The sequence below is a fragment of the Candoia aspera genome, chromosome 1, assembly GCF_035149785.1.
Source record: "Candoia aspera isolate rCanAsp1 chromosome 1, rCanAsp1.hap2, whole genome shotgun sequence".
In the NCBI taxonomy this organism is placed as follows: Eukaryota; Metazoa; Chordata; class Lepidosauria; order Squamata; family Boidae; genus Candoia; species Candoia aspera.
The window spans coordinates 295455705-295468924 of NC_086153.1; the positions used below are offsets into that span (position 1 = coordinate 295455705).

The 13220-nt window shown below is 39.2% G+C and overlaps 2 protein-coding genes across 3 annotated transcripts in view; one reads left to right on the forward strand and one right to left on the reverse strand.

Annotated features, from left to right (window-relative positions):
- Positions 1-13220, forward strand: part of FCF1 (FCF1 rRNA-processing protein) — a 103153-nt gene that overhangs the window by 46907 nt on the left and 43026 nt on the right. The window lies entirely within an intron of this gene.
- AREL1 (apoptosis resistant E3 ubiquitin protein ligase 1) overlaps positions 672-13220 on the reverse strand; it is a 28491-nt gene continuing 15942 nt past the window's right edge. Inside the window, exons 17-19 of one of the 2 annotated variants that reach the window (XM_063290105.1) lie at positions 12797-12886; positions 11850-12025; positions 672-699 (exon numbers count right to left, since the gene is read on the reverse strand). In XM_063290105.1, coding sequence (XP_063146175.1) covers positions 687-699; positions 11850-12025; positions 12797-12886 — 279 coding nt within the window. In that variant the 3' untranslated portion in view covers positions 672-686. Of the gene's footprint in view, positions 700-8733; positions 11644-11849; positions 12026-12796; positions 12887-13220 lie in introns of those variants that run through there. The other variant, XM_063290103.1, reaches the window with a different exon arrangement.

Sequence of the window (13220 nt, forward strand, 5' to 3'; positions counted from 1 at the left end):
CTGTGCTATGCAATCCAAGCTGATGAAAGATACGCATGATCCACCTGACATATATGATATACCACTGCAAAGCCCAATTATGTTTTGCAAGCAGTATAAAGATGAGATCAAATGTCACGCAGTTAAGAGCCAATAGTTCACATCTTTTGAAACAAGCAATAGGCCTGTGTGCTCCAGTAATGGTGAGCAGGAGTGCACAAGGCATTAACGGGGCACTGAGGGCAGGTAATACTCCAGTCCTATCTGAGTGGAGTGCCAAGGTCACAAATAAGAGCACTGGGAGGAATTGTGTGAGATTTGTGTTGCTTGTTTTCCCACATATATGTGAGAAAGGGCAAGGAGACAGAAGAGATGCATTTACAGTACAGTGAAATCTTGTTTTTATGGATTAATTGGAGGGAGCCTGTTATAAATGAATGTTCATTAAATTGCAGCAATTTTTGGCATGATAACATTGTCACTGACATAAGTATGCAAAGGTACATTGGTGCAAATGACATCATTTGTGAAAAATTATGCAAATTACATTTGTGTCATAATGTTCTTACATCACCTGTAGTGACATACAGTATATTGCAGCAGGATTCAGTTACTGTATGTGATGTCCCATTACAGGTTTCTGAGATGCAAACACCCACAATCCAGATTAAATCACTTTTAAAACCTCTTCCATAATTATTTTTCATTTACAAATATATCCTAGAAAGTGAAGAAAAAATATGATTCTGGCCAAGGCTGTTACTATCGCAGCTATCTTAAATTTAATAGCAAGTTCAGTCTAGTGACCTTGGAGCAAAGAACTACTAGAACCAAATGCAATTGTAAGGATGGTGAATATAATGGGGAAATTGGCTATAGAAAATTACCTTCATGCCCAGATTCCTTGGCTACAGAAAGCCAATTGCAGGATTAAATGGATCTTATTATGATTGAATATGTCTCTTATGATATTCTTTTTATCAAGAGAGATTCTTGATAAAAATTCTTGATTATATTGTTTTTATCAAAAGATTCTCTTTTTAACAAGACAAGCAACAAAGTCTAGGTTTCTCATGAGTGATTAAAATGTATTTATTAAATAATTTCCCAGTGAAGTCATTAGAACAAAACCAGTTTTACTGTAGTTCCTGTTAGTTTTATTTATTGTTACCTCATAAACTATTCCAAGGATCTGCACATTTTTCAGACAGTGGGCACAGTTGTGCAATTTTGCACTATGTGGTAATTGCCAAAAAATAAATGCTTTAAAATTTGAATTAACATAAACATCACAAAAATTTTGTATGAAATGTAATTTATTGTCCATTTTTCTAAGACTTAAAACCATTTGCAACGTAGCAAATTAACTAATCTCCTCTTGTTAGCTGCCAGTTTTACTAGCATAAAACACTGAAAAATTATAGTGCATAATTCTTTGGATCAGTGGCATTTAAGGGTGAGAAATTGCACAGACTGAAAAATGAACACAACAGAATGAGTTTTGAAATTTAAATTAAGTGCAACTCTTCAAATCTAATCATCATTTCTTAGAACATTAACAATGATTTTCTTAGCAAAATATCCTTATATGTACAGATGTCTTTGACAGAAATGTTGAATATGAATGTTTAATGTGTTTCCATTTCTCCATAAGGTTTTTTTAATTTTATACATATATGTACACACATATATACATATATACATACACACACACACACACATATACACACACATTCACATATATACATTCACATATCAAATTTTTATTTGGTTTTGGTTTTGTTCTTCATTTGTTTTCCTTTTTTCTTATTCTGTATTTGCTTTTCTAATCTTGGGTGTGCTTTTGTTTCAATGGAAAGCAATAAATATTAAACAGTAAAGAATTATATTAGAAGTGGTCAAAAATTGCAAGGTTTTTTGCAAGAATATATGCAAATCTCTCAAGAGCTCTCTCTCAAGATTTCTTCCTTTTTAAATTTTGTTTTTAGTAGTGGTCAGGCGTCATCTAGTGGCTGTGTGAATGTCATGGCATCCACAGACACTATACTCTGTCCCCAGGTAATTCCCACTTCTATCATCAAAGAAAGTTCATGTGAAAGCAGCTAGTTGAAAAATTGATCTGCTTCCAAGCCAGTGTTCTGCTTGTCAGGCATGCCCTTTAATAACCAACATGCAGGAAAACTTTAGAATATTCGTTTTGTTTGACTGTACTTTAATTCCAGCTCAAGAAAAGCTGCTCAAGAACAGCTCCTAAGATCTGCTGCTGACAGAGAGCCCAGCTAATTAAACAGCCTACTTGCCCAATATCTGCAAAATGTCTTCAATACTGGATCTGCATAATAGGGAATTGTCTTCTATGTTGGACTGTATATGCCAAGTATTACTTGAAAATAAGAAACAAATCCAATGAAACATAATTACTAAAAGCTGCAAGCAAAAAATCAATACTTTGAATTTTCAGGAACTGTTGCTCTTCCATACACAGACACAATTAGTCAATCAAGCAGCGGAAGAAACGGCAATAACAAGTTCTGTGGCAGAAATTAATGCTCAGCATGGTTAATGGTTTAATTACTAGCTCTGATGCTGAAGTTAGAAGAGGAGTAAAATTACACCTAATTATATACCGGCTAGATTCACACATTGGTCTTAGCCATTACGTGGTTTGGTTTTGGCTAAGTAGGATCTATGAACTCAGCCATGACTCATTAAGCAAACTGTCTTAGCACAACCTGTGATGCTAGTAATAAGAGGAAAGCTTTTTAAACTGAAGCTCATATTCCTAACTGGCCTAGTTCTAAAATTATCCCATCACTAATCACAACTAGGTCCTTTTTTTTTTTTTTCCTGTTGGGGAGAAAATTGTTTAGTTCCAACTGCCAGATCAGTGGTTTTCATATTTTTCAGGGAATACTGAGGTTCACTGAAAGCTGCTTAAACTCAAGGAAAACAACAATAATGGCAGGCAAGTGTATCCAAAATACAGCCTTCCTACAACTACCAATCTTTCCCAGCAGTATCTAGTAACTGAAGTATGCCAAGCGATGGGGTATAGCCTCAGTTTATATGAATCAGTGATAAGAACAATACTTCAGATAAATGAAATCTGCATTTTAGAACATGCTCCACTATCTTCTTCAACATACAAGGATTCAGCAGTACTGTAGACAAAGCAACATAAAACATAAGACAGATTATTGGAATACTGCTTCTCAGGTGATGAGTGCAACAGTGGCTTATTTTTTCCCTGAAAGTGACTTCTGCTCTGCAAGATGTCTATCCTGCAGATTGCCAGTGTAAAAGAGCAGGAAGACATTGTTGAGCTGCATGAAAAGATGTTGCAGAAGCAAACTCCAGCTCTTGTGTAAAGGCTGAATTCAAAACCTACCATATTTGGAAGACTGGGTCAGAGTTCCAGGTGTTGCAGCCCACATCCGTCCTATAGAAACAGTGTAGCTCATACATGTTTAGATTTACTGCAAGCTCAAATATAACCAGCCAAAGAACATGCAAACCCTGTCAATGCTTTGTCCAAGACAAGATGACAACTCTTTGAAGTACTCACAACCTCTCCAGACTTTTTTGAATTGTTTTGTCTGCAATTTAAATTTACAAAATGAAATGGGCTCTTTGTAGGCTTTATTATGTAATCCTACCGACCAATTCTGAGGAGCAACAATATACATTGTTTCCTTATATGAGCATCATACTAGAACATCATTCCACAAGTATGCGGGCAGCAATGTAGCTCAAGTTCGAGTTCATGTGCAGCACCACCTCAGCTACTTTTGAAGCACTGGACCCCACGCTAGCAATCACAAAATCAACTTTGTACATGACCTTCACAATGCACAAACCTGGCAGCTCTTCTTGCACCCATCTCCACTGTCGTTTCTGCTATTAATTTTAGATGATAAATAACTCCCCTAAATTAACTTAGAGATGGCTTAATAAAACCTGCAAAGCACTCTACTACTCAGTGACACTATTTTCGTAATAGAAATTATAACAATATTTTATCGGGCAAGACCTTCATTACATATTAGTGTAATATAGACCATTATCTAGAGCCATGGAATAAGATCTGTAATCCAAAGGGAAGCCTTCAACTTCATTCTTCTAAATAGTGTCATCCTACATTGAATGTTGAAGTGCTTGTAAGAGAGAGAATTTAAAACCCAGTTTGCAAGACAGCATGTGAACAGCTGCTCAAAAGGAAAAAGTAATCAAATGGTTAGAGTGGGGTAGCACAAAGTTCTTCACGAAGTCTACATTGCTTTCTGGATCTGACATAGACACTCCTCATTGGCAGAATGGGAAAGAAAATTGTTCCAAGTGGCCCAACCATCTGTAACTGATTTGGTAAGTTAGTGAAGAGGAACAAAACCTCAGAGAGGTCACTGAACCATTCCGGAGTCATAGCAGGATATCTTTCTCCACTGCTTTAAGTCCAAGACATGTGTTTAATAGTCTTTTGCCATAATCTTCTTCAGCACTGAATTCTACTTACAAGGTAGTCCTCCCTTAACAACAATTGGGACCAGAATTTTCATCGCTAAGCGATGCAGCCATAAAGCGAGATGTCACATGACTGCATTGCTTAGCAACAGCAAGCCTGGCAATTATCTTTGCCATCATTAAGCGAATTTTACTGGTCATTAGCCAAGCACCCACCCCGATCCAAGCCATTCCAGGCTTGGTCCTTCCCAGCCCTGAACCTCAGCAAAGTAAGGGACTGCCTCCAACTCCCCTCCACACCTATCTCCCCCCCCCCCCATTTTTGCCCTTTTGGCCACCCTGCACCCAGCCTTGTGGGGCAGCAAGCAGCACCAAAACTGCATGGCTCTGAGGCTGCTTGCCACGCCCCAGGAGGCCACAGCTGCTCTTGCCACCCTTGACCCTGTCCCCTGCACTCCACCACCCCAGCTGACCTTTGCTGGCTTTTTGCTTCCACTGCTTACGATATGCCAGGCTGGCTGGACTTCGGCTGTGGGGAAAAAAACCCAAGCAGCCCTTTTGTAAAGAGCTGCTCAGCCCCACCCAGCAGCTCTGCAAAGGGACTACTTGGAGGCTTTTTTTTCCAGCAGCCAAAGCCCAGCCAGGCCAGGCCCATTGTCAGCAGCAGGAGCAAAAAGCCAGTAAGGGTCAGCTGGGGCGGTGGAGGGTAGGGGGCTAAAAAGGCAAAGATGCAGGGGGGAGATAGGCGGGTGGAGGGAGTTGTAGCACCTCTGCAGTTGTAAGTGCAGTTGGGCTGCCAAGTGCCCAAATTTTGATCCTGTGGCTGCAGGGGTGCTGCAATGGCCATATCTTCAGGCACCAGTTGTAAGTCCATTTTTCAGCATCGTGGTAATTTTAAACAGTCGCTGAATGAATGGTTGTTAAGCGAGGACTACCTATACATTTACTTTCAGCCTCATCTTAAATTATAGAGACATGCAGCATTTCTCTTCAGAATTAGTGTACACTGGTTGCTAGATTTCCACATTCAGGGGCATCCATAGGGAGGACCAAAAAGTCAAGATGGTGACTGCAACTGGACAGTGGAAACCCCAACCCTGTTTTACATGCATCACATACACTTTTTCCTGCTAAGGTGGATTGTGGGTTGCTGCTGTTTAAAGTTCTCCTGTACTTGGAGACTCATTTTACTTTTAGAATGCAAGCACTTGGTTGTCCTTTAGGCAGCAAAACCATATACACTTAAGTGTTGGTAGGATGATTCCTGTAATATGAAAGAATATCTGCTTCTTGGATAGCAGAGACCTCCAGCAGCAAGCAACCACACACAAGTTCTGTTCAGATGTAATCTTAAAGCTGTTGTTTAGCATACTGTAGTAAGCCAAGGCAAGCTTCACCCAATTCCTGCTCCTCCTCTTGGCACAACTGCTGGTCAAAGACTTCTGGCTGTTTTCAGGTAACCACATTTTAGTTTCGTTGAACTCTAAGTTGTGATTGATCTGTTCTAAAGTTTTTTTTTTTAAAAAATAAGTCAGTTTTCTTCACCAGTCAGAAGCTGCCTCGCTTCTGGTAAAATGAATGGTATGTATCGAAGTTCAAGCACAACATTAACATGTGTTTAGTTTTTTAAAAATGTCACAATTGTGTTGAAGATAAAAAGCGAATGAAGTTAACATTTAACCACACTGACTCATATTTGGATAAAGCCACAATCTTTTAAAATGAAATCAAGAGAAATGCATTTTCTGCTTCCCTGTGGAAATGGCATGCATGTTTGGGTTGCAATAGTAAATGTATTGTAAAAACTGCATAAACTTTGGATGGATTGAGCACCCAGTGCCACATCTTTTCACTCTGGTTTAAATAAAAATAACCACCATGGCTACCAAAAATGTTAATTTTATGGGAAAATTTACCATTTCTCTTTGTTTGGCTGTAAAGCAAGAAAACCTGATATATTACGGCTATGCAAGGCATTTAGAAGAGGTGCTTCATACAGTATATTAGCTGTAAGGAAATATCTCTTTGAAGCAATAAAGCATCTGTGTCTTTTGCTTTAAAAGCTATTCCAGCCTGTCTTCATATACTTGTATATCCTCAGACAATTACTGTCACTGAGATGTACGCATGCATACGCATGGATAGAGCCAAGGACAGCTTCTGAAGCAGTCAGATGAGCCTTCTGACAGCTCTAATTCTTCTACCATAACCTGTACAGGAGAGAGCCAGTTTGGTGGAGAGGTTAAGACACCAGGATAGAAATCAGGAGAGAGTTCTAGTCCTGCCTTGGACACAATGCCAGCTGGGTGACTTTGGGCCAGTCACTCTCTCTCACCCTTAGGAAGGAGGCAATGACAAACTACCTCTAAAAACATTTCCAAGAAAACTGCAGTTGCCAGGAGTCAATACTAACTCGAAGGCATGCGCGCACACACACAACCCATACAGGCCTTTTAAGGAAGCATTTGAAGATGAGAATCACAATTCAGGTTTATAATCTCAAATACTGGACTGAATGAAAGCCATTCTAGATTACTGAGACTTCTGTTTGCACCACTTCAATCAGGCAATCATTTTTTAAATACAGACCTCCCTCTAGTGGCTATACTGCTGCAATTGTCATTAAGTCTTTTAGGAAACCTGGCAATAAAATGCCTTCTGGAATTACCATAGAGGTAGATGCAAGCCTGAACTTTTCCTGTAAATAACCTAGTAGTTATTTGAAACTGCTCCATGACCATTACATAATGATTCTCATTATTCCATAATCCCAATTCAATCTGTGGAGCAAATAGTGCTGTAACATTACAGGTAGTCCTTGTTTAGCAACCACAATTGGGACCAGCAACTCAGTTGATAAGCAAAGCAGTCACTAAGTGAAACTGACTGTGCTTATGACCTTACTTCAGCTTTCTTTGCTTTACAAATTTGTGAAAGTCAATTGTAAAGTTATTTCACAGTAACTGCAAATGGTTGCTAAACAAGGACTACCTATAATACATCTGTTCTTATTCAAAAGGCTGATTTTAATAAGAGGCCCATATAGGTGCTTGCTATTACTTTTAAAGCAAGGCCTATTAGCTGTTGTTGGGCTCCAACAGCGACCAAGCTCAGCCAGTATTGCCAATAATGAGGAATACAGAAATTCAGCAAAATCTGGAGAACCATGGATTCTTTTCCTGCATGCCTTAAAAGCGTAATGGAGCCAAGCACCTGTACTTGATATGGTGCATCCCCCTCTATTTTTGTCCTTCCTCTCATTGCAAGGACATTCTCTCCTTAACCAAAGCAAAACAGGTGGAATTTCTAATCAGAACCTCTTTCCAGCAGCCCCTCACTATGGCATCTCAGAGCATTTTGGAACCAAGCAGTTTAAGCAGCTAGGTTTTTAGTCTGTTTTATACATATTACTTTTCTTGCACATCATTTATTTGTAACCATAACTGGGTAAGGTCATTACCAGCACCTACCAAAAGGGCACAAAACAACTTGCTATTTTTCAACTTTTCCACAATTCCTCATCAGACCAGATGAAGAAAAAGAAAAGGCAAAACTTAGGCCATGAGTTTATCCATGAGATAGAAAGACAGCCTCAAGATAGAGAATGTAGGCTAAATGCACTTGTTTATTAGAGGTGTTATTGGCATTGGGTTATACCTAGCATTTGACAAAAATGATGGCCATGCCCCTTTCCAAATTTTGAACACACAAAGAATGCCATTTTCATTTAGCTTCCTCTTGACAATGGATAGTGGATTTTTTTCCCTTTTAAATTTTTAAAAGTTTTTAATAACAATGTTGTTTTGAATTGAAGCATATATAGCAATAGCAGCAAGAGCTGTTATTAATGCTACATAAAATCAAGTGCATGTTAAATCACATAAAAATCTGCATATTCATGATTAAAGCACATAGTAATCTCTGTGGTTAAAATCCTGTGGAAGTGAGATAGTAGCAATTCACCTTTAATCATAAAAGTCACTTAATTTTAGTATGAAACGTGCTCAATGACAGCAAAATAGTTGATTGTCCAGTAAATGTTGGGATGTCAACTAATTATATGAAGCCAACTAAATGAAACCTAGCAGATCAGTATCAGACAAGGCTCATATACTTGTTTTTAGAAGGGGCATCAAATACATGAGAATGGTGGGTTGTGAAGTCTAGAACTTGTTACAAAAGTTAGCAAATTGAAGTATGAATGAAGAAATACCTGAGGAAATATCTTCCCTACCCACCCCGCATATCCCACTACACTATTTAAAGCACCCTGTCTTAGAAACAGTGAGAGACATATCATATTTCAAGTATTTTATTTATTGTACAAACTATTTACATTAGAGGCTTACATAATCTTGCTGAATCCTACCTGAAGCTGGCCCTGACCAAGCTAAAGTAACAGGTCTTGATTTTAAAGCATGCAAGATAGTCTCATATGTAGGATATCCTATGGTATCCAATCCAAGAGACAGAGATCTATAGCAGCCTGCACCACAAACTAAATCTCTATCCCTGGAATTAATCCATATTGGATGAAATGAACAAGGGCCAAAGAAACAGAGGAAACTTATTCAGCACTCACATGTGTGTGCACACACACTAGAGTTGGTTAGAGCACAGCCAGTATCATGTCACACAAAAAGAACCAGGATATTATAACAAGTTTAGGAAAGAATAAGCAAGGATTTAGGAAAATTAGATCTTCTGCACTGAAATTAAACAGCACAGTGAAAAATATGACCCTATTAATTGAGGAAATGCAGAAAAGCACAAAGATTATATTATTAACAAGAACTAGTGGCATCCACCACTGTTTTGACTGTGCTTATGTAAAAAGAAAATTCTTGGGATCTGCAAAGAGGCAAGAAATGCTAAATGCATTTATTAATTGAGTGGTTTCAAACAGAGAATGTCTGCTGAATATCCAGCCACTCAGTCCTCAGTAAAAAAAAACAGCTCTAGAGAAAAAACAAAGGGATTCCTGAGGAAGATGTAGCAGAGCCAGCCTCCAGCCATGCCTGGAAATGCTCTTGGGAGGTCACGGAGCAAAAGAAAAGACTGGAACAGCATCAAGAAACAACCAACCCTCTAAACCCATCACCCGGCTGAGCTACACAGCATAGTCTTTGTTTGGTCCCCCGGATGAGCAGTGGGCAATGTTTCAAGGCATTCACAAACCTTAATTGCACTGACCAAAGAATTTATCCTCAATATAATCAAGATGGCACCTATGTGCTTTTAAAAAAGCAGTTGCTTAAAGGAGAAAAAAAATGCCTGCCAATGGAGAAAAATACAGTGTTGGTCTCTAAAAATGCCCCCAAAGGAAGGGATCCCTGAATTGTTTCAATACTCATTCTAAAGGTTTTGGCAAAACAATGGCTTGAACTTCTTTATAAATGTGTTACACCTTCAAACGAAGAAAAAGTTAACAGCATTCAATGAGGCAGATTTGCAAACTGTCCTCTTTCTTATAATTTGCAAATGATATAGCTGATGATGGAGAAGTAAACCACAATGTTAAATAATATATAAGATATGCCCATTCTTTTCCAGAAAATTAAAGCCCCAGTGTGTAGCAGAATGACTTCTTCTAGCAAGTAATGACACTATAATCTCTAGCCATGGATATCTCTCCCCTCTGACCAGGATAAATGCACTTTAGGTGCCAGCAAAATACCCAGCTTCATTATCCAGTCAGATTTTGGTTTTGTTGACAAAAATTGGTTAAGCTGCCAGCTGGGATCCCTGAATTCCCAGTCATAATTGCCAAGGAAATGAGAGTGAAAGATACTCATCAATTACATAGGACAACTCACATTGCTGTCCCCTTCTAGTCCAAACAGTAGTGCACTGTGTTGCCTTGCAAGCCCACTTCCTCAGTGTCAATAATGAACAGCTTCAATATCATCTCCTAAAAATATCGTGGAATGCTTCTGATGCAGAGCACAGGAAAGAAAAGTACTGGAATAACTGCCTTGTTTAACTACTCTCTGCCTGACTCAAGCTACAGAAATAAATTTTTGCTACCATTAGCTGAACAGAAATTGCTAACAATTGGCTCCCCAGAGGTTTCTGAATTCAAACTCTCATGAACCTTAACCTCCACAGTCAACTGATGAGTGACCACAGGAGAGACTGCAGTATCTGGAAGACCACATACTTTCTTTGTGGTAGAAGTAAACCAGCAGACCACCATGAAATAACAGAGGGTAGGGTCCAGTACTCAAGGCCACATTGCACTGGTCCATAACACTAGTTGCCTTGTGCCCTACCACTACTGCTTTCAAAATCCTCCCAAAAGTGAGTGGTGGAAAATGAATGAGAGCCAGTTACCTGTACCTTTCCATATAGATGTATAGCTATGGCCACTGATTGTTTAAAAGCAAGTGGAATCTGAAGGTGGTAAGTAAAAACAACTTGTCTGAAGTTCATGACCACTCTCAGAAATAGTGCCTAAAGGAGAAAACTCTTCTTCCAACTCAGTGACAAAAATCAGTGGAAACTCTTCCATCCTTTTGCCAGCTCCTGCTGGGTAAAGGACCACAATCACTGTCAAGGATCAGCACTTATGCTCCAGTGATAGAATTCTTGTTCACCAACAAGAACAACAAGTGGCAGCATGCAGTGCAAGGTGGCTAAGAAAATTAAAAGCCTTCCTGTAACATCCAGGTAAAAGGGGGATTGCTTATGTAAAAACTTAGGCCAAAGCATGGAAAGGTATTAAGACTTCCTGTAATCTGGGATTCAGAGCTCCCAAACTCATCCAGTCATCCCCCCCTAAAGCAACAAGTTATGTAATCTGTCCTAGTCTCATCCTGTACCAAGCTGCAATACTGGCTTACATGCTTCCTCCCATCAGAAATCCCAGACACATCATGCCCATCAAATACAACTCCAATCTCACTCCACAGGTGAACCCCAATTCACGACATGTAACACACTGAGAAGGGAGTGATCACCATAAGACTCCAAAATATTGCAATTCACATGGTGCCTTTCTCTGCTCTCCATTGCCCTGTGGATGGGCGAGAGAAGGATCTGTGAAGTAAGACTAAGCCTTGACCTGAAGAATTAAGGAAGATAGTGGGTTCCTCCAGAAGGTCTCACAGCATGCCAAAGCCCTCACAACCCTCACTGATGGCCAGCTGCAGCATCTTGTGCACCTCTTCATAAGAATCGTAAGTGGGGAGGCACAGCTGGTTAAAACTGAAAGAAAGAACACAGCTATAGTACAGAATGTGAAACACCAAAATCCATGCTTTCAATACCTCCTATACAAGAGAAAAGGTATCTAACTACTCACAGTACAATACATCACTACAAATCTCTAGAATCACTCTAGTAATAAAAAACTTCTGATTATCAGTATGAAGCTTGCTACAGATAACAAAGGATCTCTAGCAGATACTTACCAAGTATGGGCTGTTGGAAGTGTACTGTGTGTTGGAGCTGCAATAATTTGGAAAGATGGACAAAGTGCAGCAAATCCTCCAGGAGGCAGCTGAGAAGAGCCAGTGGTAAATTGCAGCAGTCTAGCCAGTTCCTCTTGTGTAAAACTAGACACTACTGTCCAAAACCAGCGCATCACCTAGAACGTACAGTACAAGTCAGGGAAGCAAGGACAATGCCTGATTTTTATTTATTTATTTTTCAAATTTTGCCACCAACCATCTCCCCCAAAGAGAGGGACTCTGGGCGGTTTACAATAAAATCAACACATCAAAACAATAACCATAAATCACATCTAAAATACAATTACAATTCCCAGATATAAATATAAATATAAATATAAAATCCAAGTGGCCATAAGCGATCTAATTCAGTGAGGAGAGCCCTAGGGCACCAACCACCCCCAGGAATAACTACTCCCTTTCCTGCCCCAAGCGAGGTGGCAAAGCCAAGTCTTCAGGTTGTTCTGGAAGGTCAGGAGAGATGGGGCTAGCTTCACTCCGGGGGCAGAATGCTCCAGAGGGCGGGAGCCACTTTTAGTGATGGGGTGGGTACATTATTATTAGGTGATGGGGTGGGTACATTACTAAATTTCTAGCAAAATAAGTACCATAGGTGCCACAGACAGCCAATTCTGAAGATGATTTAACAAGTGAATAAAGATGTCATACACACACCAACACAGATAAATTTCAATTAAAAGGCAAAGTATACATGTTTAAAGAACATTCTTAATGATGTTTACACAGAAATATGAAATCTATAGAAAATTCAGCAACATAGATTATAATCCAACAGTTACTTTTTAATTATACCTCCCTTAATTTATTAAGCATTTCGCTCTTCTTAATACAGAATCAGCCTTGCTCTTATGTTCATTGTGATGGAGGAAGGAATTCATGCTACTCACCTTCTCTCGAAAGTGCCATGAACCACCCACTACCACAGCATGTGCTTTGAAATCACAGACGTTGATATCTCCAGTGCCACACATCAGCAACTGGAAGAGAATAAAAACTTCACTCCAAAAAAAAATGCCCTCATATGCTGAATTACCTACAAGATTATAGCCAAACAGCACCAACAAAAGAACAACAGGGAAGTGTCAGCATGTTCATAGGAATCTCCAACTTGCATAACGATTTTTACAAAAATCTTTTTTAAAGTATATATGGGAACCAAGCTTAATAATCTCACTTTCCTCCTTATTGTAATGTGAACTTTATGTGAAAGTTATGCTGCCCAAAATTGCATTTTGCTGCTGAATTTCAGTAGCACAATTTTTGAGAGTGCAGGGGGACAGATGGATGCAAACAGGAAAAGGTTTCCTACTT